At 37.8% G+C, this 27,928-nt stretch overlaps 1 protein-coding gene across 2 annotated transcripts in view; it reads right to left on the bottom strand.

The window, feature by feature from the left end:
- The window catches only part of Tup (LIM1_Isl and LIM2_Isl domain-containing protein tup), a 109,556-nt gene that overhangs the window by 11,716 nt on the left and 69,912 nt on the right, over window positions 1-27,928 (bottom strand). For both annotated transcript variants that reach the window (XM_076825747.1, XM_076825748.1), the window contains exons 2-3: window positions 22,237-22,423; window positions 9,577-9,881 (exon numbers count right to left, since the gene is read on the bottom strand). In XM_076825747.1, the coding sequence (XP_076681862.1) occupies window positions 9,577-9,881; window positions 22,237-22,423 (492 nt within the window). The remainder of the gene's footprint in view (window positions 1-9,576; window positions 9,882-22,236; window positions 22,424-27,928) is intronic.

The following is a 27,928-nucleotide window of genomic DNA, read 5'->3' as shown; positions in this document are numbered from 1 at the left end:
AATTCAAACCTCGTCCACCAAAACAACTGCAATTCGATCTAAATTGAACCGATCTGCAACCGATCGCAGCGCAATTGTATGTACAGATCAGTTTCTGGGCAACTGTCGTGTGATTTCTTTTACCCATTAGTTGGCGTATTAAAGTTATTATAATGCCGGAATTATGTATAAAACTTGTACAAACGATTGAAAAGTATCAGTGTCTGTATATGTAATCATAAATTGGTGGAATATTCCAAGAAAGATGTAACAGAAAGGGCATGGGTTGCAGCATTGCCATGGTGGAGCTACACGCAATTCGAGAAAATAATCAGATAAATAATCTCCTAATTTTTGGGCATTTAATGTATCATCAATAATGACCTCACGCATTCCCCTTGCACGTCTGTGGAGGTTGTTAAAGGAGTTTTGCAAAATTTTTCAGGTGGTAAAGTTGTTACTCATGTTTGAGGCCGGGGGTTAGTATTTCAAAGTTGAAATCGAATGATAGAGTTTGACGATACGGAGTACCTATTGAAACTTAAAACCTACAAATGGAATATATTGAAATTCTACATACATATTATAAAAAATAGTTATTCACGACAGCAGGCCTTTAAAGTGAGATTGCCTTTTCGATAACAAAACAAGTGCAGCTCTTACTTGACAGACAATAAACAAAGCGTCTACTCCCAGTTATTCATATTCCTCTAATTCTAAATTTAATTCTAGTTCCGTCTCCTTTCCTGTTTATCAAGACTTGTGTTTAGCTCTTACGACTTTTAATTGGGCTTAGTTATGCAGAAACCTACCAACCCCAAAATGACAAAAAGTTAGATAAAGACAGTACGAATCTCATAATTTTGTGAGATTTATTTTACATAAAATTACCAACCCTTAGAAGAACTCTTGCATTAAAAAACAAAACTACAGAAATTTAGAATAATATTAATTATGCCACTATTAAATAACCCATTAAAAAAGATTGTAAAGCAACAACAAGAAGTAAAATATACCCAATAGAAGAAAAGCTACTTTTAACCAAAATTAAAAGTTAACCAACAATTAAAATCTCGAAACTAAAACTCAATTTCAGCTCATTGAGGATTAGTAGCTTTCTGCATAACTAGTCCCAATGCTTCTTCAACTTCTAATGATTTCCAAGTAACTGTACCTACTTCATTAGCACCCAACGTTTCTGCATTCCAGGATATACTCCACTAACGACTGACGATCTCATAAATAAAACCCCCAGGATATTTGCGATCGAACCTTTCTGAGAAACCGGGCGAATTTCGACAGGGGGCAGAAAATTTTCAGATTCAGTTCCCCCGTTAGTCGCATCGATCAGCGAAGGACTGCTCGAACGAGCGGGGAAAAAGAAGAATCGCAAACCTTTCGGCCACATTTTCGCCGGCCAAACAGCGAAACCTGTTGAGCGTCGAATTTCATTAACTCCCAATTAACGAGTAATAAGTAACTCGTGCCGCGATAAGGATCCAGTTTCCTTGCCTGTGTCCTTTGGAAGGATTCGGTGGACGCACGAAATCCAATGTTTGCGCATGGCGAGAGCAACAAGTCAGCGGAGCAAACGGCACCCTATCTTTGCGTGCCAACTATTAATGGGTAAGCGCGCATAAATGAAGAATCACGTCTAACAGAGTGAAAGTTGATTCGAGGGAACTCACGGATGAGGCAGACGTCAGGCAAATCCTCGAAGGAATCCTCGGTGAACGTGGAATCGATTACTATTAACGTCCAGGCTGGTACATCGACCCATGTTTGCTAACCTTGTGCGCTTCAATAGGTAATGGCCATTTTCGTGACGTTCCGCTATTTATTCGGTGTATGGTGGTTAAATGAACGACGTCGGAGAATCAGATTTTTACATCTTTTTAACAGATTTATTATTTATATTGTGGAGATTGGATTGGAATAAAGTAGAGACTATGCAATGTTAGTTTTCTTCGAAATTCTAAGGATTCAGTTTGTGACGTTTGGCTACCGATATATTGCAATTGCTGGTTTGCAATATTTTGATGGCAATTTTATTATGGTTCCATTATTCGAGTGGGAATTTTTGCTGGGTGGTAGGTCTGCTAGTTTATTTTCTGTGTGGGGTGGGGGGGGGGGGGGGTAAAATTGTCGTCTTTTAGGGATTATTTTCTCTGGAAGACAGTGAAACAAAGTTTTTGCTCTTATTAGAAATATTTTCGATTCAAAGATTTTAGTAATAGTGGTATATAATATTATTTTTTCAATTTTAAAGATACTTATTCAGTTTCACAAATGCCAACAACCCCTTTTACTAGTTTTTACAACGCACTGTATAAATGTGATTCCTTTTTCTCGTTTTTTTTCTTGTTTATCTAACATATTAAATAAATCAGTTAGGGTAGGGTAGTTATTTGGTCTCATATTTTGAAATTCCGTACTTGAGATTTCAGGTGCATCAAAGTTTAACTTAATATTACTACATTCTCGTTCATAAGTAAGCAGACATCTCCTAGTGATATTTCACAGAGATTATTTATTTTTCATCACTTTCGTTGCCGCATTTTTGCCTAAATGTATTCTTCCGTCTTAAGCAATTGTTACGTACACAGGTAACTTGGCGATTTAATGCAGTTTATTTCTGGAGAATGTGTACTAAATACGATTCAGTGCAGAGGGCTTTCCAAGTCCAATTCTTTCAACGCACTAAGATTGAAATATTTACAGCATGAGTGGAATAAAATAACAACGGAAATCATAAGAGAATTAATAGAATGACTGCCAGGGGGGAGGGGGCAAAAGGGGAAGTTGTCGCCCTGGCTTTTAAGAAAAAATCCCTTATTTTTCAAAACTGATCTTTATTAAGTTTAAATAATGAAGTTGGAATTTCGACCGTAAATTTTTTTTAAAAAATTAGAACATATGATTTCGACGCACAGTTCGGTCAATTAAAAGAATAAAAGCTAATTTGCAAATATAAGAAGTATCATCTTCTGACGTCAATATTTAGACCTTTATCAAGGAAAGTTTGAATAACTAAATACTGCGTATGCTTATATGTAACATGCTTGATAGAAGCGTGCGACGTACGAGTCGGTTGAACAATGACTGAGGCAAACAGTACTTTATTAAGTTTATACTAAAAAAGGGAATATTTTAATATAATTTTGGGTTTTAAATTTTTAATTAAATTGACACTATAAAATTTAAAAAAAAAGCAAGAAGGGTATATTTTTCTTTACTATCATCCCAAAGTTGCCCCCCTCTGGAAAAATGTCTGCGGACGCCCCTGCATCACAATGCGCGACGGCTACATCGACGAAAAGAAAATTTGATTCTGTCACATACATAGTAATGTTTCTATTGTAATATTGAAATATGTATTCGATATAGCGCAATATGTCACACTGAATAACATTCAATAATTTTGTAATAATAATGTATCAGGTTTACTTCATCTTCATGTATAAAGCAGAAAGCTTCTATATGTTTGTGTGTTTGTCTGTCGCCTAAAAACTTTCGAACGGTAAACTCTGGGGTCACGAAATGTGTCCCAGCTCCTTATGCCTAGCTAATCCAGATGAATGTGACTATTTTCACAAAAAAATACATTTTTTTTTATGAAATCAGAATTTTAATTTTGGGCGAAGCCGAGTAGTAAAGCTAGTATTCGATAAGTCTCTCGTAACTTATGGACAGGGGTGTATTTTTAGCATTAAACCCTGTAAAAGTGGAAGAATAAAATTGAGGAGCTCAGTGGAAAAGGGGCACATGCCACATCTATAGATTTCTTGTTTTTTTTTGTACTGTCAAGTAACGCCTGCAATCTAGCGTCAACTCCACCAACTTCTAGCAACTTTCTTGAACAAATGCATATTAAAATTCCGTGCTATTGGAAGGAGATGAATACCTAGTGGAAAAGATACCCATGCCACTCAGTGTATGCCCCATTTTTTCAATCTTCCAGGTGTGATGAAAGTGAAGAGGAACAAGAGCTTAAGAGAGAAGAATAAAAATTTGTTCTACAGTCGAGATACAGTATAATAATTATCCACTCATACTCTGATTATTATAGTGTCATTTCTTTTTACTTGAACGACACTATAATAATCAGAGTATGATTCATAGAATGAATAAATCCACCCACACACAAATATATCAAAGACTTAAACATAGCATGAATTACCAAATGAAAAAAAGCTAAATCACTTAGACCAAAAAATATAATACTCATTATAAATCCCAACTGACTTAAAGTAGACAATGCAATAATCTTTTTTAAATCAAACTCAAAATTAGCAATTAACCCTGATATCATTATTGTAAAAACAGATACAAAAATTAAAACCCCCAAATCAAAACAAAACAAAACCTCATTATAACGAATCATTAAATAAACCCCAGCCGTAACTAAAGTAGAAGAATGAACCAAAGAAGACACAGGTGTAGGAGGTGTATTTCTTTGTTATTTACCAAACATATATACAGCAATATAATATTCCAAACTGACTGAAAATATCAGAACAACAGGAGCTGATGAATCAATGGTTTATTCAAAGTGAGATATAATAGAAGCTGTCAAAGAACATGAATTTTGGAGCCAAGATTTGATAGCAGTTGCCATTCGTCATCTAATTCAACTGTCAGTTATAATAATTACAAATTTAGTACCAAATTTCCTGAGAAAATCATTTCTCCTAAAATTTCTTTCCTCGTGGCATATACCTGTTCTCCACTGAGCCCCTCAATTCGTAGAACCAACCAAATAATTGGTTTTGAAATCATAATACTATACCACTTCCTATCTTAAACTTCTGCATTTAACAAAAGATCTGTGGTCCACTGACGAGCGAATAAGTTGTAGTGCAAAGACCTCATCTTCGAGCCTGCCAGGCTAACCTGTCAAACGAATCAGTCTCTCGAAGCTATCGATAAATACTAATAGTTGAGAAAAGATGAGAGGAATCCTGCCTTCTGTCTCTCGACCCAAAACTCATGCGTGATTTCGTGGCTGGCCCCTCCATTACGACGTACAAGGAGGGCAAGAAGGGAACGACTTCCGAAAGGGGCCGTAAAAAGAGGATGAGGAAAGGAAAAAAGATGACTAAACTTTCATAAAGAATAAGAAGAGATGAAGGTGATCGTGCGTAGTTATGTGCCACGGTAGTTGGCGCGGAGGTGCTACATTTGACACCTCGGCTCCTCCGTAAAGAGTTGTCAAACCACTGCCGTCGCCCGCCGCTCTGTGACGGCCACAGGGTTCGCGCGTCGGAAAAGACGGTTTAGGACGGGGCCGATTTCCATAAAGGCAGCCAAGCGACAAGCTCCGTGGAAAATATGCGGGTCGCGCGCGACACCACGAAACTGTTTACGCGGGAATTAGGAAATACGTGGCCCCGGCTGGGCCCCTGTGTCGCGTAGCCACACAATTCCCAATTATCACCGATCAACCGTTGTCGTGCCACGTCGTTAGACCGCCCGTCCAAATGTAATTCATCGCCGCGCCGTGTAAATAATGAATTAGTGATCAACGTCCTAGTGTGTAAATAATAAATCGGTTTACCGTGACTCCCGGCACTGGGGGATTTCCTTCGCGCGATCTTGCCTCATCTCGTGGCCGTTTGGAGGCGCAGCGGTCGACGGCTGTGGCGAGGACGCGATTGCGTCGTTGCTTCCGAGGGATTCGTTAGTGAATATTCGCGTGTTTATTACTGTTTGGAGGAATCTGCTGGTATTCGCTCTTTGAGACACAGTAAAATTAAAATTAATTATCGAATTTCATGACTCGCAGTGGCAGTCAAAAGAGAGGTTAGAATATTTCTGAGCATGCGTTTATTTAAGTAACTTTGGTTTTGTTGGTTATTTTGGATTCTGTTATGAGAGCGAAAAAGCGTACTAACACTGTGTAATACACGGTGTAATTAGACAGGTGTTCCGACTCCTTTTCAGAATGTGTGTTTTTTGTCCTAGTTCTTCTGGCGGCCGCTAGATTGGCGCTCAAGCAGGAAAGGCTGACTTTTTGCGCATAAACTACTAAAAGCTCTACTACTACAATCATATAAAGGCATGCGTACATGGATTTCTTATCACGACGCCTCTCGCGACAACCAGAGGAACTAAACAGAAAACGGCACACAGGGCGGTATTCTCAAGGCCGGTATTCATAGTCGCTACTTCTTCTTAAGCAAATGCTTAAGTATGTGACATCCTCTACTAACCTAGAAGCTAGTAAAGGATGCCGAATGCTTAAGTATTTGTTTAAGAATAAGTAGCGACTATGAATACCGGCCTCAGTCGCTATTTATTCTTAAGCAAATGCTTAAGCATGCGGCATCCTCTACTAACCTAGTAGCTAGTAAAGGATGCCGAATGCTTAAGCACTTGCTTAAGAATAAGTAGCGACTGAGAATACCGCCCAAAAAATCGCTGGGGTAAAGGTGCTGAGTCGGAACACCTGTGTATTACACTGTGGTGTAATATATTTTAGAGATGAAGAGCAAAAGGAAGTATACAGAGCGAATTCCACTTACGCCCAAATCGCCCGTGATTTTCATTAGGGTAGGTTTCCCTGTACGCGACTGGACGCATCGTCAAGAACTTGAAACTCGATTTTCTTTTTGTCGACTTATTTACTTAGAATAAGTAGAAAAGACAGAGTAACGGTATGCATAATGTGACAGGACCGAAAGTTGCGTAATTAAACTATTATCGACGTGAGCCTCATTGGGCGTTTAATCCAGCCTATCCTGCCGATGTGTGTTCACATATTAGGACGGCTGGCTCGAAGAACACTAATCCCGTGTAATCCTGCTGCGTAGGAGGGAAGTGGTCAAGCCTCTCTGGTCTTAACGGCTTCAATTATCAACACCTAATTATGACCCGTGATCCTAACACAACACCGTTATGTCGGGAGAGCCCTTTGAGTTTCCCCTCGAGCGGATACCCTTTCGCAAATTTACCCTTTGTACCCTTGAGTAGCCCATGTCCAGACAGTGTAATCCACGAGTAACCCATGCTCATTTGTACGCGTGATAAAAGTCACGGCATGGTTATCAAATCGTGCATCGTGTCATGACGTCTTGTACTCAGACGTGAGTATAGGTGGCCCCATATCTGCGTCAATCTACAGTCTCTGATTTTCATGTGCTTACGAGCGTACAGACAACTTGTCATCAGCAAAAGACAAAGAACGTTTCTTAAAGCATTAAGACATTCGTGTTTAATAATATTCTAAACCGAAAAACGTTTCTGCAGTGTACGGGTTGACCAAAACACTTGTTGATACTTTAGTGCTGTTTTAAAGTATTCAAGGAATTGATCAAATGGTTAGGTATAAATGTTAGGTTATGGTTAGGTATAAATGTTAGGTTATGGTTAGGTATAAATGTTAGGTTATGGTTAGGTATAAATGTTAGGTTATGGTTAGGTATAAATGTTAGGTTATGGTTAGGTATAAATGTTAGGTTATGGTTAGGTATAAATGTTAGGTTATGGTTAGGTATAAATGTTAGGTTATGGTTAGGTATAAATGTTTTAAGGGGTAATGACACTGTAGAGCCCAGAAAGGCAGCCTCGTTTTGATAATTTTTTTATGCGAGTATAGTGAATGGAATACAAAACCTATTTGAAAGTCTTTATTGTACATACCTTGAAGTACGATCACAATTTTTATTAAATTTTTTTAATATAAAATGGAGGCGCCACAGCTCAACAAAAGAAGCTTCTTCTGAAAAACAGTGTTTCGCGGCCGGAAAGATTTCTCCTTCAATTTTTGACATAAAACAAAAAACCGATTTTTTTTTAGTTCTATATAAGATTATTTCGGGAAGTACACGAGGAAAGTAAAAAATACTGATTCTTGTAAGAATGGTGCGTCATTGAACAAAACATGGAACTGCCATAACCTCGAAATTGTTGAAACACTTTGGGCTGCCTTTCCGGTCTCAACAGTGACATAACCTCTTAATGCTTCGGGAAATTTGTTGACGCATTGTCTGTACGCTAGTGTGCACACGAAAATTTTTAACCGGGTATCTCTGGGAGTGTATAGGGTGATCTGTATTTGGTAGTAAAATCGAGAGGGGAGAGAATTTTAAAAAAAAAATTCATTAACCTTCGTTCCTGAGGAGAAACATTTCGAAATGCTATTTTGTACGAGCTTGTTGAACTAAAACTCGGTTCCATATTTTTTTTATCTATATCTACGCTATCGCAGTGCGTTTTCTAACGTTCAAAAGTACACGTGGTTCTGTAAACATTTAGGGTCTTGCCTGAAGGGATTTACAATTTTTCTAATGAAGCTTTTTGAGATGCGAACTATTGCTACAATTATTTCATGTCTTTCAAAATCTACAGTAGCTCGAAGCATAAAAGGTATCAGTTCGCTGAAGTGGATACAAAGCAGCAATTAATGCTGGTACAATTTGTGTTAACAAGTCTCAGCCATTTCTGGTCCTACAGTTCGAAATTCGTGGTATTCACGCATCAGTATTAGTTTCTTTTTAGGTACCTACTTCCTTTATGTTCTCTTTTTTTTCTATTATCTTCTCATATTTCTTAACCTCTATTATTTTCATCTGCTGATTAGTAATAAAGACGCCGTATTATTATTACTATTATACATATATGCTGAAGTAGAATATGGTTCTTTCAACAATTTTCCAGCACGACATATCAATTTACTGTAATATCTAATCAACAATTATATGAAATCACTTGTTAGTTATTTAACACCACCCCCCCCCCCAACACTTCCTATTCCAAATTAACATTAAATAAAAATTAAATATATAATTACACTGTAATAAAATTAAATATATAATAATATACATAAAAAAAACAATTTTAAACATACAATTAAAATTCAATTAGGTATGTTGAATTGAAAACCTTCAATATAAATTAAACTCTATCCTTAAAGAACAGTACAAAAGCACCGAGCAATAGTGAGCTTTGAACACGTGGAGTTACAAGACTCGCGCACCCATGCATTACCTGATTCTGTTTGGGCATGCGCGGTGGAGGTCTCACTCTTGCTCTGCATACCTATACATGCATTTTCCAGTGAAAGGCGTCCGGAGACTTTTTTCAGGGGTGGGGGCAACTTTGGGATGGTGCTAAAGAAAAATATACCCCTCTTGCTTTTTTACACCCATTTTGTAGTGTCAATTTAATTCACAATTTAAAATTTAAAATCGAAATTTAAAAATATTCCCTACAAGGTAACCCGTTAACCGGGAATTATTATTATTATTTATTATTTTAGATAGCATATTTGTAAATAGCCAATAATCTAATCTAGTACGTATTTAATGTATATTCAAAATTTCGTTGAAATCCGTTCAGCCGTTCAGGCGTGAAAGAAGGATAAACAAACAGACAGCGTTTCACTTTTATATATTAGTAAGGATTTTAGTATAAACTTAATAAAGATCAGTTTTGAAAAATAAGCGATTTTTCTCAAAAGCCAGGGGGAGCAACTGCCTTATGCGCACCACCTCCGGACACCCATGTTTCCAGTAGAATCTTTTCTCGCTCGAATCACGGCGAACGTTTAATATTCCCGTGGAGTATGAAGCCGATGAAAAGAAATTGTTCTTGTACCTGATATCGAGCCGTCGTTGGGGTGCAGATGATGGTTATTGTTCATAAGGGACGCGTTGTTGTTGTTCTCGCTCCCGGGAACACCGGCAGCTCCAGTACAGAGCTTCCCACCCTCGAGAACGTCGTGGTCGAGTCTGCAGAAGAGGCCATCTTGTCTCAAAGCGAATTCATCGCCAGGTACTAACTGCCTCATGCACGCCGAGCATCGGAAGCACTTTATATGGTAGATCTTGCTCTTTGCCCGCATCACGTAGTCGTCCTTGCTGAAGCACTCGCTGCACTTGTCGCATTTCGTCCCAAACAACCTGCACCAGATTTTCATTATCGATAATTTCTTTAGAAATGCATCGTTAACAATTTCATTGAATATTACAATTGACATTGCGTATGCTTGTCTATTTAACCCAGCGTTACCTAAAATGGGTTGCCATAGACCCTAAAGCTTGTAAATTGACTACCACTTTTTAAGGAGTTGTGCCTATTTAGTTAGCTGGCGAAAAAGAACGCGATTTTCGGGAATTTTTTTGTGGAATATCTACTGTATATTTTCTTACAACTACTCGCTTATTTTAAAAGTAACTGCGTTCATCTAGTGAATTCAACCATATATTTACAGAATCTTTTTGAATTTTTAAGTTTAGATGATCTGGCTCAGAGAAATCGTGCTCACCGCACAGCGCCTTAGCTTCCGCGAAAATGGCTGTTATTCGTTTATTTTTTAATGGTTTTCTATAACAAAATTACTGAGAGTTGCTGCATATATGTAGTTTTAAAGCAAGCGAATAGTTGTAAAAAATATACAGTAGATATTTCACAAATAATTCCTGAAAATCGCGTTCTTTTTCGCCAGCTAACTGCTTAGGCATAACCTCTTAACAACGCATGGCAGTGAGTCCTGCCTCAGTGTAGCTTCCCCACATTTGTACATTATTTGGGTGGGTCTGTGGGACCCCGCCTTACCACTTTTGTCACGTTTGCCACCTTACCAGCGCTGGGTTAAAATCAAAATGAAAAGTGCCTCGCAATCATGTTAATCTAATTTGCTATAAATGGTTGTAATTAATTGAATTAAGAATTGAAGTTAGAGGTCTCTTCACGCGAAACACTTTTGACAGTCACTATTAATATTACGGATGTATTAACATATTTTCTATCTCATTCTATTTTTTTTAAGGGAGGACAACAGGGTAATTGCCAGAAAATTAAAGGTCTCTTTGGAAATTTATTAAAAGCAAACTACTTGATGAATCTTTTTGCAACTTTCAGCACTTTTCATTGGACATTTAAGTTACACGAATGTCTTTTTTGAAATTTATTTACAGCTGATTTATAAGCTGTACAGGACCAGTAACTTAGCGCTGCAAAAAATTTGTGCTGACTTGGTGGACAGTTTTCCGACGAAACGGTTCTTCTAAAATCATAAAACCAAAATGTTTTAGAAACTATATGCGGATGGCTATGCCACGACGGGAGATTTTTTTGATTGGTCATTTTCTTCTATTTCTCTTTCAACAAGGGTGGTAATTTTCTAGAACAAAATCTTAGTTTTCTTCAGATGCCCGCCATTTTGTCATTTTGCAAAATTTTCAAAATCGATCCCGTCGTGCCATAGCCACCCGCTTATAGTTTCTAAAACTTTTTATTTTTTTTTTATTTCAGAAGAACCGTTTCGTCGAAAAACTGTCAATCATGTCAGTGGAAATTTTTGGAGCGCAAACTTACTGATCCCATACAGCTTATAAATCTGCTTAAAATAAATTTGAAAAAAAGATATTCGTGTAACTTAAATATACAATAAAAAGTCCTGAAAATTTCAAAAAGATTCATTAAGTAGTTTGCTTCCAATAAATTTCCAAAGATACCTTTACTTTTACGACCATTACCCTTAAATCAGCGCTGTCTCAAGCACAGTTTTTCAGGTGTCAAAAATAACAAATACGTGTTTTTTTTTTATTTTGGCCCGTTTGCATATTTAGGGGGTGAAATCACCTTTGCCAAGTATTGATATCAAGTTTTACACAACACAGTGTTATAATATTCTTTAATCTAACAATAGGAACTTTTGCACCTCTTCTTATCAACTTTGAGGGGTGCTTTCACCCCCTAAATATGCAAACGGGGCAAAATACAAAAGCACGTAGGTATTTGATATTTTTAGGTCGTCCAAAAAATATCTGAAAGCCAAAGCAATTAGGGATGGACACCTGAGAACCTCCCTTAAGTGAATATACCCCAAATATGAATCGTGAATAACAGAATCGTACCGTGTAAAATGGCCCTGACAGTTGGTGCATTATGCTTTACCGATTACCGAGAAATTGGAGAAGTTTCTTGGCGATTGGAGAGTTTCATAACTGACGTTTAATTAAAATTTTATTCTCCCTCTGTAGAGAAACTTCAATAAAATGAGTTAACAATAATTTGAACACGTAAAATGAGTGACAGCAACAAAAATATTTTAAAAGTCACCCGAATAAATACACAATGAATAAAATTTTATATTCCTTGGTAATTTAAATATCTTGTATAAAATCTGATGTTAACAACAAGTCTCCAGAATTATCCCAGTTTGGGAGCTCCTAACTGCAAATTCTGCCGAATGAAATTAATATCAGGCACCCTCCCTTGTTCGTAAATTTTGTTTACTGTCTTTATTCGCATTGCCATGCCCGCGCAGGTTTCCGCGAAATTTAGCTTACACGCCGGATGGACCAGTCAATTATCGGTTTTTAAGCTAATTGTATTCACCTGCAGCACTTCGTTCGATTTCTCCGGGCGAAGCAAATTGCATTCATTAGCGGTGGTTCCTAAATTGCCTAATTTTATTAATAAAACCTACCATGCGATACGTGGCTCGCTACACTGGCTGCCTGTTAATTATTCACTGCCCGAGTAGTCGTATCGCGTCGTGGTCCAATGATAATTAATTGAAGCGGATATGATTGCTGTCGCTTTTCTGCTGCGACGCGGTGTAACATGCTTATTTAATAAGTTATTTAAAATCGAACGAGAGGAATGCCTGGCTGGGTGAAAGTAGGAATGCAGGGACAGAAGATGGTACATAACATCTGCTAATTAATCATGCTCCACGACTAATAGTTGACAATTACGTTGGCGTCGGATTGGTATTTCCATTGTCGTCCTTTGATAAATTGAACGGCATGGAATTCCTATCTCGCTTTTACCATTCCGATGTGCATTGTTAATAATGACAGGCAGAATAATTCAGGCGATTAAAATTGCTCGCGTGATTTTATTAAATATTAACCCTCGATTGTCGGGCTGGCTCAAAATGACCCACAATTTGACTTTCAGGTAAATTATCTTTGAGGCATCATTGAAAATGGTACTACGGTTTAAACCTGGGAATGCTTGATGTGTTAATTTTCAACGATGAACATACGTATATTTGACAATGTTTAAGCTTTATCTCAGAATTTGTGCAATTTAATTTAACTAATTTTTTTTTTTTTTTTAAAACAGCTGATTGGGAATTGGTTTGGGTAGAATCGACCCAGTGTGACAAATAAGTATTTAAGGTTAGTAAATACTTTGTTAGAGGAACTCTGGGGAATATTTCTCGGCCAGAATAGGTTATATTCGACATAGCACTTGGAAATACGAAAGTGCGACGCCAGCGCCTCTTCCGGGCTTTTGGGTAGATGCCGCACTTTTATGCGCACTGTATCGGAAGGTACCTAAGTCGACTAAACGATGCTTTTAATGCTAAAAATACAAAAAAGTGTCTCAAAATAGATACCGTGATATTTCGAGGCAAATTATTTATTTTTTAATGACAATTCTGATAATCCAAACATATTAGTGGGCTTTTTACTCTTTTTCACATTTTATTTTTATTTTATGTGTAATGAATGTGGAAGGAAGAAGAAAAGATAATTAAATTTAGAAAGGCAGAAATAATATCTGCACGTATTTATTTTTCCAATTTTATTGTATTTTATAACTGTATAAATTTAAAAGATATTTCATTGTACTTTGCTTTTACTATTTTTTTTAAATAAAAAGTTAAAATTGTTGAATTATGTTAGAATGTGGCGAGATATTTCGGTGGAAGAAATACACTTATCACGTGGATGTCTTTGGATATTTTATTTTCAAATACAACGTCTACTACTCATGGCTTCTTGTCGACATACAAATCTGACTAAATACACTGTCCAACAAAATTAAACTTTTTTTCTGTTCTGTAAAATTCAACAGCCGTTTATTATAGATTTTTGTGCGCTGAAAACGAATCCGCAATCCGTTTATCGCCATCACCCTCAGTTTTCGATAAATTCGATTTTTTTAAAAAATGCAAATTTTCAACTTTGAACATCTTTTGTGTTCAAACAATAATAGTTATTTGAATTATAAGCATTTAAATATGTTTAAAAAACGATCAAAGGGAAAAGGACACCCGAAATGCACCAATTTTTGCAGATATTTTGCTACATATTTTAACAACTAAGGGTCTAGGAAAAAATTTAACAACTCCACGCGATGCAGTAGAAAATTTTCTTTCGAAAACCATCAACAGAAGTGGTAAGTCACGTTTTGTTTTCAATACAGAAGCGAAATAGTTTGGCAAAACGTGCAGCGCCGACAGTGGTAGTCACGCGTGTCAAGCGATTGTGTGACGCTGAGCGGCAGTGTATCGCGCGCCGCCGTTGACTACCACTGTCGGCGCCGCACGTTTTGCCAAACTATTTCGCTTCTGTATTGAAAACAAAATGTGTCTTACCACTTCTGTTGATGCTTTCCGAAGGAAAAATGTCTGCCGCGTCGCGTGGTGTAGTCAGATCTTTTCCTAGACCCTTAATTTTTTAAATAAAATTAAATATATCTGCAAAAGTGGGTGCATTTCGGGTGTACTTTTCCCTTTGATCGTTGTTTAAACATATTTAAATGTTCATAATGCACCAATAACTTATACCACTGTATTCGGGAGGGTTTATAGCATAATTTGACGCAACAAGCAACAGAATAACTGTTACTGTTTCGACACAAAAGATGTTCAAAGTTGAAAATTTGCATTTTTTTTCAAAATCGAATTTCTCAAAAACTGAGGGTGATGGCGACAATCGGTTTGCGGATTCGTTTTCAGCGCACAAAAATCTATAAGAGACGGCTATTGAATCTTACAAACCAAAATGGCTGTTAGATAGTGCTATCGCAGAGGGCGACACCACTCTCAACGTACAGACACACACACACACGCATACATACAGACCCGCACAGGATGCATTGAACATGTATTCTCAACAAAATTTAACAAGTTTTTAATCGTTTTTCGAAATGCGGCACTCCCGCACGTGCGGCGTCTCTCCTAAAAAAATGGATGTTTTTAGTCCGAATTTTTTAAGGGTGACAAATATTAAAATTTGGATTTTCTTTAATGCTAGTAGTAGGGCAAGATGTTCAACTAATAATACGTATCCTTGGAACAAATTTTCATTGCAAAATATACACACAGTGACAATTTTGCTTAAGATGCGGCAACTACCCCACAATTACCATACGCGTTATCTTACTCTCAACAACAACTGATCTCAACACAATCAGTCATATATAACTACCCTAATTTCTAAAACCAGAAATAACGAATTCCCCAATTCGCTAAGAATTCTTACAAAATTCCCAACAAACCCACATATGCGCGCCAATTTTATACAATTCAACCGAAATAATTCGTCACCCTAATATCAGGAAAAAAATCATCGCTACTGTTACTCTCCCCTTCTTACTCACAACCATCTCCAACAACTGTCTGGCTCGCGTAATACCCAACCCTGCCGCCTTCCACCGTCACTTGGAGATCTAATCAGACGGCCCTATTTATTCAGGAATATCCACGCGAAGGAACACCCAGAAGGGAACCGTTTTACCCCCTCCCGGTTGTTTCGACTTTTCGAACAAGGCGATAGAAACAACAAACAGTCGTCATCGGTGTCTCTCCAGCCTGGCGAATCCATGCCGACCGGATATGCCAGTCTTCTTCTTCGTTCCGTGGGCATTTCGACGTCCGATGGACCCAGTGCAAACAAACCAGCTGTCCCCGAAAGAGAGAAATATTTGGCGCAGGTTGTCGGTAGGAGATCGTGTCGATCAATGCCGCCGTTTAAAAAGTTCCGTCTTTCTTTTCGAGGAAAAGCCACTCGTTTCGGGTTACATTCGAAATGGCGCGTCGCCGCTACAGCCCTGCCAATCCGTCAAACGTGTTCCTCTTTCTTTCTACGTTTGTTTATGTTATTCCCGCGTAACCGGCGCGCGTATTTTTGCGTCACGTCTTATTGTTCTCTTTCGCTGCGATGGTTATTCAATGCACAGACCCTTAATTGTCAGTCGCAGTTCGCTGGTTGCCTTATTATTAGCAGCCCGAGGAACCGTGCCACGCGTTGAAATTTTCGCGCGCTTTTTCCTGGTAATCGGAGATGGGCGAAAAATATATTCGTACCACGAATAGCGGATAAACTTTTATTCGCCACAAACGGATACTTAAGAATTTATTCGATAAGTTTTTAGTGAAATAATAATTAATTTATTCAGGTACTATAAATTGTTTTTAGTCGGAGAATTATTTAGTTGTAACTTTCATAAAGTTAACGAGGTTCAGGTTTAGCAATTGCAGAAAATTTTTATACTTAGTACTGTAATTGTATAAGATTCTATAAATCAATGCTAGTATAGGATGCGGTTTTCAGCCAAACTCGAGAAAATCGACTTTGAAAAATTGTAAGTTTCCTTATATACAGGGTGGTCCTCCACCTGTGGTCAATACTAGGGTTTGTCGGGTTTTAAAAACCGGGTTTAAAAACAGGTTTTTATTTATGAATTTGTAAAATTCGAAAACCGGGTTTTAAATTTAAATAACCGGTTTTATATATTAGAATTAATACGCAGAAATGAGTTAATTATTTAATTAGAAACGTTAACATTTTGACTTGAAACTCGCCTCGGACACGAGCATATTGTAGTATAAGATTTATAATTAGTACCACTGTAAAAAATTTATATTTTCTGCGGATTTTAGTTTTTTTTTTCATTTGGTTTTGTATGCAGTCTATTTTATTCTGTCATATTTTTGTAGATCCATAAATATTAAATGAACTAACAATTTTTACGGATTTTAGTTAATTTAATTTTTATTTATTTATTTGGTTTTGTATAGATACAGTATATTTTATTTTGTTATATTTTTGTAATTCCACAAATATTAAGGAAATTGGACATTTTCAAAATAAGTACCAATATTTATTTACTATTTTAATTATATATTTTTTGTGAAATTTCGAAAACCGGTTTAACCGGTTTTGGGGGAATAGTGGAATTCGAAAACGGGTTTAACCGGTTTTGGGGGAATAGTGGAATTCGAAAACCGGTTTAACCGGTTTTGGGGGAATAGTGGAATTCGAAAACCGGTTTTTTCAAAGGTCGGTTTTTGTATAAATCCTAGTCAATACTCTGTGGGGTGATTATAAAGGCAAAAAACAAGATGAAAATCAAAAGTGACGAAATTGAAGTAAAGGTTTCGTTTTTGAGAAAATTGACTTTGAATTTCACCTAATACGTGTGCATCGTAGGCGCTTGAGGGGCGCGCGTGTTTCGATTTTCTCGAATTTGGCTGAAAAGCGCGACTTACTGCTTTGGGAAATTAATGTCCGAGTGAAGACACTCACGTACACTAAGTATCAAAATTTTCTGAAATTTACAAACCTGAAGGTCCCCTTGTAAGAGGAAATCGAAACTCTGAAGAGTTATTCGCACCATTAAATAATTAAAATTAATAATTTCGTAATAGATAATATTTTACAAATAACGAATAATCATTATCCGAATGAAATATTCGAGTAAATAGGATTTGCTCGGATCGTAGTTATTTTAGATAAATATTTATTCGAAAGAATTCGTGTAATGCCCAACTCTGCTGGTAATATTATTTATCATCGCGATACTATAATACATTTGTTACGCGATCTTGGATGTAGCGAGGTTTTTTTATGAGTCTTTGTGGTATAGGGAATTAATCATTAACTCGGAGGGTTAATTTACAACAGAAGCGCTACTTGCGAAAATATGAAGACTGTTTGAGTTTTTGTTAGAATTTTTTAAAGAACTTTAATAAAGATTTTAAGATATTTCATAAAAATTATACTTTAACATAAAAATTACAAAGTTAAAAAAAAATATTCTGAAATCGTGGTTTTTTACGTTTCAATTTTGAGTATTTTTGAGCCGGTAGCGACAACCTGTGTTACAATATGGGGTGCGTCTCCCGCCGGGTTAAAGGAAGTTGAAGGGCAGGTAAAATGGATGAAAAGTGCCCTGTCAACATGTTTTCAAGATTTTACAAGTAATTAATGTTATTTATAATGTTCTCTCTTGGTACAACTTTAACACCACTTTTTAAAATAATTAAGTGATCACCTCTAGGAACCTAAAACCTTTTTTCATGAACGTTCTACGACGATTCCTTCGCTCCCTACAAGCAATTAAAGTAAATAAAAACGATTTTTGCTTCAAAGTTGAATAACTCGGCCAAAAAAAATCGCACAACAACCACTGAGCACTGATTTTGCTCAGGAAGCTAGTCGCTATCGACTGGTATAAAAGTAAAATGTGTAAAAAAATTTATTCGCCCCATGGAACATCGTAAAGTCGAACAAAAATTAAAAAAATGGGCAAAGTGCTCTTTATATCCCTATAACTTTGCCGAAAAGTAATGCAGCTAAAAATCTGAATAAAATGCAGCTGAAAGTAGAGATTCCACGCTTTCAAACGATATTTTGAAGATATCGATACGACCAGTTTTGCCGGAGTTATTACCATTTGAATTTGCCCTCATTTTTCGGATTCCTGGAAGTAGTCCCTTCATTATTTTGAGAAGTCTGTCTCAAATTCTAATTCTTTGAAATATTTTGAAATCACTTGACAGATATTAAAAAGATTTAGGTACTATTTTCCAATGTGCTAAGTAGTGTCTTTTATTGCATAGGTACTTTATTCTCAACTTTCTTTCAAGCGAATTTTCAAATTGATGTATTCAACTTTGCACTTCACTTAATTTATTTTTCAGTTTACTGTGGCTTCATCAATCATCACAAATCACTTTTAACTACACAAGCTGAAGAACCCAGAGGTATCCTACACCTGAATATTCCGCGTTTTTGAATTTTGAAAAAGGAACGATTTCACGAGGGTGAAATGGTAAAAGAAAAGTCACCCTCCCTAATTTTTTTAAATTAACCCACGTGTTCCCTTAAACCTCCGTGGTCACACCTTCTCATAATCACAAATTGCACTCCAGCGTCATTTTTGATTTACCATTTTCGTATTTTTGATTTACCATTTTCGTATTTTTGATTTACCATTTTCGTATTTTTGATTTACCATTTCCGTATTTTTGATTTACCATTTTCGTATTTTTGATTTACCATTTTCGTATTTTTGATTTACCATTTTCGCATTTTTGATTTACCATTTTCGTATTTTTGATTTACCATTTTCGTATTTTTGATTTACCATTTCCGTAGTTTTGATTTACCATCTTCGTATTTTTGATTTACCATTTTCGTATTTTTGATTTACCATTTTCGTATTTTTGATTTACCATTTTCGTATTTTTGATTTACCATTTTCGTATTTTTGAATCTTTTAACTTTTCAGTGATAGGTAACTTTTCACTTGTAATACTCATACGATCATGCTCCAATAGTCTTTCCCTAGAAATGTAAATTTTGATATTTTGAAATTTGTATTTGAAAAAATAGTTGTGGATAAAAGCGATTCTTTTGGTTAAAATTCGCCAAATTTTAAAATTGTATTATTAAGGTCTAAAAATTTACAGAAATATTGGCAAAGGCATATCCTGGGGTGCGATACACCCCGTGTGACCGCAAAGGGTTAATATTTAAATTCCGAAAAAGTTAAAAGCAAAATCAATGTTCCCAATTTATAAGCTCGTTAATTTCATTAATTTCATTAAAGGTTTCGAGCAATTGAGAACCAAGAAGGGCTCTCAGATTTACCTGCCGAGGCTCTGAATAATTTGGCTACGCGAGCTTGGTCACGGGCACGGCGCGAGGAACATTAATTCTGCATTCGATTTGGTGAGTCGAATGTAACCACGTGTGAACTGCACTTTTTGCCGTGGATGGATTTCACCGAGCAGACGGCAGCTACTGCTCAATATATCTCGCAGATAAAAATACACCGAAGAAACGCTTTGTCAGTTCTTACTTCCCTCGTCTCCTCCCTCCGCCCCGTCGTTGGCGCGCTTTTTTCTCTATTTCTCTGGAATCCCAGCGCGATTTCCAAACGCGTATCGAAAAGAGCGCATCGCGTGTCGCTCGAGAATGCTAAGTTCTGCATTCATTACCATGTTCCCCTCGATCGGACGCTTTTTTATTTGTTTCTCAGGCTTTCTCGAATGAAACCCCTTTTTATCCCTTTTTGCGCGAATTATGGGGCGAAATAATTGAACGATTCCATTTCGATTGCTTTTGTCGTGAAAAGCCACTCATTTGGAGAGCTCTGTTTTTATAATATTTTAAGGAATGTCGAAACAGATAATTCTCTGGTGAGCCAGCAAAGGAGTAGGTACCTAAGTCACATTTCGGTCGAAGCTTATGGGGACCTTCCGGTCTAAATGTCGATTCTTTTTTATTTCATTTGTCGCATGTTCAACCTGTTAGGAATACGTGTTTAAAAGGATTTGTTGAAATTCGTAAAATTCCCGAAGTTATAGGCATTTGAGTAGCGGCAAATGCATGGGCAACAACCGGCTACTAGGCGCCCACGTAAAACTTTAAACGCGTTTTTCTCGAAACAGAGTTCTCAAAACTGTGGGACATGTGTCTCCAAAAGTTATTGTCCGATTCGGCTGAAACTTTTTTTATTTTGAAGAATATACTTCTGGCTAGGGGGAGTACCAGAAAAAATACAAAAAATTGAAAATTTATATTTTTCAAAGGCGTTGAAAAAATGAAAACTATAGGGAAAAAGTGATTTCAAACTACAAGTGTCATTGTTTTCTAAAAATATCATTTTTGTATTTTTTTCCTGGTTTCTCCCCTAGCCAGAAGTATTTTCTTCAAAATAAAAAAAGTTTCAGTCGAATCGGATAATAACTTTTGGAGATACAGGTCCCACCGATTTGGATGAATTTTTTGACGCCTTGACTTTAACGACTCCCCAGTGCTGTCTGCAATGATTAATTATAAAACAAAAAATATATTTCTATAGCTTAAGGCATCCTTAATACAATGCAAAAAGTTCCATTAAATTATATATAGTATTTTTCCTTTAATTAATTCCTAAAAATCACCTATTTTGGGGGTTCTAGACCAGAAGATTCTCTTAAACAGTTTCTTATTGGTTCTTTTTCGTGAATCGAAGTTAAAAATAAATGTTTCTGTTAACATATATGTTATCAACTCCAACGTCCAAAATTTAACACCCCATCTTACATAGCACTTTAAATATTTCAAAGTGCCTATCTGCAAAACTAATAATTCTCACTTATACTCGTTTGCTCGCCCATCAGAGAATTATCGAATGGCGAATAATAATGATGGATTTACTGTACATTCACTGAATTTTTTCCATCTGTGAGGGCTTCAAGAAACTGTACCCTATTATAACGAAATTGATAATATTCGTGGATTTTAGAATTATTTTATCTTTACTCTAATGTATCTTCAACAATACCTACTTTAACATACATGTGCTAGTTACCAGTCAGATTAATTACGCTATTAGTCTAGTGAAATTAGGATCTGTCTACGGAATAGTTCCCAGCAAACTACATTTTGCCACGGGCCTTTATTTCGTCGTTTTAAATAATATGTCAAAAGTCTCCATCGATCCGACATCCGCTGAAAATGTTACAGAGGGTTGAAGGTAAAAAAAAACAGTTTTTCGCGAATATCTCGTTAGCTATTTGTTTTACGACAAAAATAGTTATTATAAAATTTGTAGCTTGGGAAATTCTGTACAAAAAAAGTCCTATGAGATTTTTTCGTAGGAGTATCCATTTTCATGTATAACGGGTTACCGAGTTTCAACCCTCATACATTTGACAAGGTAAAATCCCGAATCCGGAAATTCAAAAAATTCTGAAACTATGCAGATATGTAGAGGACGTCCTCCTGAATGCAACGCACTTTCGTTCGCTACCCAAACTCGCTCCAAGAGGAGATAGAAAAAAGTTTTCAGGAAAAGGTTACTTCTTATAATTAGAACTATCATTCAGTAACTTATAGTCCCTACAGTTCTTATAGTTCGCGAGTTATAACACAAAATCGTAAAATAGCCGGATTTTCAGGGATCAACTTCATCCCCAACGAGTCCGTAGGGAAGCACACAAACTCTTCGCATACCTCTCGTGCGGAAATCCTTTAGTCGTATCTACTAAGCATTTCGTTGAACGCCTATGAGCGTTTAACGCACAGTGAACATGTACCGACCAAGCATATAAGAGCCAGCAGCACCCAGAAGGTTAACACTGCCTCTTCTCCCCTTATTATCACTTACAATAAATAAACATTAAAAAATACTGGCGCTTCCAAACATTTTGTCACCCTTCTGATTCCGAAGCTATTTAGTATTCCTAAGTTCGACTCGATTTTCTTTTGAATAGTGCTTGGAAGAGATCGTTACCTGACGTAATCCCGCTTGCAGTAGGTCTTCCCATCCCGTACGAAGCAGGTGCAGTGCTCGTCCAGAAACTGCTGACACTCAGCGCACTTTAAGCATGCCGCGTGCCACTCCAGATTCGGCGCAACTCGCAGAATCCACTGGTCGTGTATCCGCCCGCCGCATCCCACGCAATGGGAACTTGTGCTCTCTGAAAGAAGACGCCTGCCTTGAGTACACGCGCTTTTCCTTGGACGCGCGGGTTCGAGAGAAATGGGAAATGTGCATGGACTGTTTCGATGTTCTAGAGGTGGAGGCACGCGGGGTTGAATTTTTCAGGTGGTCGAGGGTGTTTCCTCGACGACCTAGAGCTTCTTAGATATACCTACCTGAGGTTCACCGGGTAGCCATACAAGCTTTCTGTCGAAATTTTATTTAGGCAGGTAGCTTTCGAAAGTTATTGTGGTGTGATTGATTGAAAACACTTTTTGGAATCAGGAGAGCCATGGCACTTTGCATTTCAGGGCCCAGGAGGTGTAATAATTGGAGTACCGAAGTGGGTTAAGTTGTCAGTGAAAGCAGGAGCATTGAGCTTTAAGGGGGTATTCTGGTCTGACGGGCAAACAAAATCGATTTTTTCTTTTTGCATTTTCTAGAGGTACATTATATGGGTAATATGTGTGGAAAAGGATTTTTCCAATTCGCATTATTTGCAGAGCTACAGGGTGCGGAATAGGTAGGTATATGGCGCGCTCACTGAGCGGGACGGGCGACGCATAACAGTTTTGTTCCTGCAAGTGTATTTCGGCAAAGTTTCAGCGAACTGTTCTTTCTGGGGCTGGTGGGGGTGCATTTCTGTGTCTTTTAAAACACATAAATCGACTATTTGGTTACAAAGAGACCGTTACTCTCCTAGGTCACCTTTCTGTCTAAATTATTACGCAAAACTTTAAACGCGTTTTTCTCGAAACCATGTTTTTCGAACTGGTGACCATGATATTTCAAGATCGGCTGGACCAACTCGGTCCAAGTTTTGCATATATTATCAGCACGCATGTGGCTATCGTCCCTACCAGAATTATGATAAAATATTTTGTTTTTAAACTTTCACAGACCTTTAAAGTTGAAAAATTGTGCGAAAATCGAAACTTAATTTTCAAACCGCCGCCATTTGCTTGATTTTCAATATTTTTTTTATTGTTCTGGTAGGGACGATAGCCACAGGCATACAGATAAGGAATCTCTTTTCATTTTTTGTTATAGATCACTAGAACGAGCCCAATCATGGGCACCGTGACACCATGTTTTTTTTTTCACCATTACTTTAAAGCAGTCAGCTGCGTTCGATTTTAATTTTTTTCTATTGACAAAATTTGTAAAGATAGTTCAAACATCAATAAACATGTAGCGATAAACTAAATAATAATAAAATTGATGGGTTCTTTGCAAAAAAATTTCGAAATAAGGCGACGAAAACGCCTCGTCAGACCAGAATACCCCCTTAGAGATATTTCAGATTTTTTTTTTAAAAAACTGTGGGCCATATTGGATTAAACTCTTTTGGGATATAATGAGGCATCCTTAGACTTGCAGAAAATATTTTTTTTATGTCGATCCTTCTTATTATTTAGTAATTATTGCGCAGTCTTGTCCACCCCTTCGACGACGTGACTCCTGTTGGTGGGATGTGTAGCACCTATCACAGTCATCTGATCGCAAAACAGATAGAAGCTTCTTAAAGTTAGATAGTTCACGCTGAGATTGGTCCACTTTAAAGAAAATAAATGAAAAATTGAAAGAGTTATAGCGTTTGAAAGAAAAAGTAAGTTTTTTCCTTAGACAGATTTTTCATATTATTCTTTATATCGACGAAAAAAGTATTACAAACAAAAACCTAAAATCAAAATTTTAGGTCCAGTCCCAGCGTAGATTATTTACCTTTAAGAAAATTTCTTTCTTTTTGCAATCAGATGACAGGTGCTACACCTGACGCGAACATCATCGAAGAGGTTAACACGATTCCACAATAATTAATAAATAATAAAAAGGATCTACAAAAAAAAATTTACAAATGTAAATATGCCTCCTTATGTCCCAAAAGAGTGTAAAGCAATATTAACAATAGATTAAAAAAAAAATCATAAATTTCGGGGGCTGTTACACGAGAAGCCCCCCTTAAGGGGTGAAAACACTGCAATGGTCAGAAATGTAAGGGTATTTTTCAAACAAGCAATGCAAATAAATCAATGTACTGCTTACAAACCAAAGCAATCAGAGACGAACACCTGAAAATCTTCTAACTTTGAGGGGTGGTTTAGGCTAGGGTTTTAGGGTAGGGCACCCCCTAAATATGAAAACAGGCTATAAAAAATACGTATATCTTATTTTTCGGTCCTCTAAAACATAACCAAAAATCCCAGCTCTCCTTTCGAGTAGAACACATTAAAATAAAAAAAACTGGATCTCGAATTTCTAGGTCAAGGACAATTTTGCACCTAATTCTTTCCACCAGAACCCACCGTTCCAAAGATGTGCTTAGAATCCCCATGCAGTGGGCTTTCTAACCTTCGAAACGAACTGCAATAATTTAGCTACGTCTTAGGTACACAGCCAGTGGTATTAAATTCATACGTTCCCTAAATCGATTATAACAGGCTGTCCATTAATTACGCATTAGCCACGTATTAGCGACGGGATCATTGTTAATAACGACATTAAATGTCACTCGATGAATTATGAAGGGGTATCGGTTCACCAATCGCAAGATAATCTGATTGCACTGCCGATTACGTTCAACTGCTCCCATTTCGCGACTCATTATACGGATCTTCTGGGTAAAACAGCGATGTGCCAATAAGATGTGCAAATAACATGCCGCTTTTTCCTTCGATATTACGAGAAAAAAAAATGAAGAAAATGTCTCGATCAGCGAAGCTGCCGAAGATTGCAGTTTCTCGAAAACTCCATGCGAAAGTGGTTAGTCGAGTTCATTAATGCGGTACACGTTGTCCCGAGGACTCTTAACTCAAAAGGAAACTCAACTGACCGATTAAACCCTGATAGAGTTTATATCAGGGTGCTTCGTATTCATCTTGATGATAATTTCAACCATCATACCTTAGTTGCCAGTTAGAGGAATATTGTATAGGTATCGTGAAGATTGGAAATGCTGAGTTTTCGAGCCACTTTGAGGAGGCTGACTCCGGAGAGCAAGGGAGGCGGAGGGAATATTATAAATAAGGCCAGATGATGCATCGATAGAGCAAGGGGTGTGGAAATATTATAAACTTGTACGCAGGCACCTGCATGTCAACATTAATTCCAGATTTTTGTACGCTTTGTGGTCACTCGCTTATCTAGAAGTGTTTCGCATCGGAGAACTTGAAAATTTTCGATATCTTCCGGGCACTAAAAATCTGTGGATGTACTAAATCTTTCGACACAGTGCTCTTAAAATCGGTGGAAGCTGTAACTCGAAAAGTTATTCGATTCGGTTGAATTTTTTTTATTTTGAAGAATATACTTCTGGCTCGTGGAGAATCCAGTAAAATTTAAAAAAAAATTTAAATTTAAAATTTTTAAGTGTTGAAAGGACGACAAATATAGGGAAATTTTTTTGTAATTTTTACTGCTAAGTTCGAGCGAGTTCCATGCGATTTAATAATCTGGCATTGTTTTTGATTTCAGCCCAATGGTTTTGGTGCTACAGGTTCCACCGTTTCGGATGAATTTTTTATAAAACAAAAAATGTAGTTCTGTAGTCTAAGACATCCTTTATACAATGCAAAAAGTTCCATTGAATTATATGTAGTAGTTTTCCTTTAATTAATTCCTAAAGATCACCTATTTTTATGGGCTCTAGACCGGAACAGCCCCTAATCCGCTGATGTCCCACTTTGTGACGTAAACGGTGACGCGAGTCTCGCAGACTCCTCTTTAATAATTTGACACTGTCAAGCCTGAACTTATTTTGAGCACAATTATACTGGAGTTATTAGTGACTTTACTTAAAAATATACTTTTGCGTGTTTTCTTCAGAACCACTGAAAGTTGTCTTCGTGACATTGTAAAACCAGGTCGAATGAGAAGAGAGAAAATATAGGAAAAATAATTCTACAGGAGTCTTCCAGGCTCCACGACACCAGTTGAGAGTTAAGGAGAAGAAAATTAACATGTGTAATTTAATTATTGGTGCTATTAATCTATAAATGTGTTATAATTATTTATGTACATCACGATTTGTGCACCACCCTGTATACTGTTCTTGAAAATAAATATCCGCATAAAAGCTGGCGTCGCGGGTGAATACAGACACTTTTTGCGATAATTACAGTCATCAGCTTTTGTTTCAGGAGCGGGATACGCGCCGGGAAGCGAGGATGTCGAGATTGCAGTGAAGGGCCATCGATAAGCTTTCACGCGCAGAAGGGAACAAAAGCGTACGAAGGGTCTCGCCGCGAAAGAATCCCATTTACACTTACAATTCTTACACACTTAAAAGAAAGAAGCTGCGGCACCCTGTGCGTGGGGTAAAACGCTAAAAGTAGTTTTCTGACAGAGCATCAAGTTGCAATTTTCGAATCACGTTGCTCCATAAAACGTAACATTTTCAAAATTATTTTTAATCAACGAGTGCATATTCGACTAAATTACTCGACGTGTCTGAATCAGCCTTTAAGCACAGGGCACACGTATTTTTGTTATTGGCGGAACCGGCCACATCTGCTTATTACAATGCACACAGACGGAGGCTCAGGCGGAGCTAGCGGCGGACTGCGCCGCCTGCCAGGGGCCTTCTTTCTGTGCAGCAATAGTGCATAACTCGTGTTTACGTAAAAGACCATATACATACCCGGAGTCTGAAAAACCCAAAACTTTGCTCCGACTTCCCCCGCAAATCTGTTAGCACATACCCCTATCGCTTTAATACATTACTATACATAATGATCACTATAAATACAACTGCCCGCATAATTTGGATCAGCGCTAAACTCAAAACTCCTCCCCCCCCCCCAAAAAAGGTGCACTGCCTTCGTTAGGAAAGACTCGAGCAGCATGCCATCTTCCTCATACCCCCAAAACTTCTCAACCCTCCGAATTTCCTTCCTCAAAATTTTTTCAAAATTCTCCTCTTTTATACAGTAGGCATCGGCCAGAATCCTGCGGACCGAGCGCGAGGGAACAACGAGAGAGCGCGAGCAAAAAAAAACGGTTCGCAAGTTTGCCCCGTTGCGAATGCAACTGCAACATTGGCCGCCCCACTGTCCGGCGCGCGGTACTAAAATTGCCTACGTCGCGGCGCGGCGCGTTTGCGCGGCCCAAGTGCGCCGTGGCAGAAGCCCCCAGGGTGGGAAGATCGTGAGAGGGGAACGGTGAGCACAGCGGACGAACAGGGGACGAAGCTGGGCGGTGCGCGTTCAGCTCGGTAGCTCGAAACTCCGCCCAGCTTTCCGTGGCTGAAACCATCGAGTCGGCGTATAGGTTGAAGGTTCCTTCGCCTTGTCTCCCGAAAGCATTTCTGCGGGCCGCTCGAGAGCCCGTGGCCCTGACAGGCCCGTCTTATCGGCCGGCCTGTCGGAGATGCTCGATAAATTTCGGTGCATCATCCGCGTCAGCCCTTTCTGCGTGGCCCCTGAATCTGACGCCTGTCGCAATATTGTCCCCTGTTGCGCCGCGCCGTGATTTCCTTCGGCTGTTTATCGCGTCGCTCCTCCTT

Source organism: Andrena cerasifolii, chromosome 13 (assembly GCF_050908995.1).
Source record: "Andrena cerasifolii isolate SP2316 chromosome 13, iyAndCera1_principal, whole genome shotgun sequence".
NCBI classification, from domain to species: domain Eukaryota; kingdom Metazoa; phylum Arthropoda; class Insecta; order Hymenoptera; family Andrenidae; genus Andrena; species Andrena cerasifolii.
This window is presented reverse-complemented; position numbering and strand designations above follow the sequence as displayed.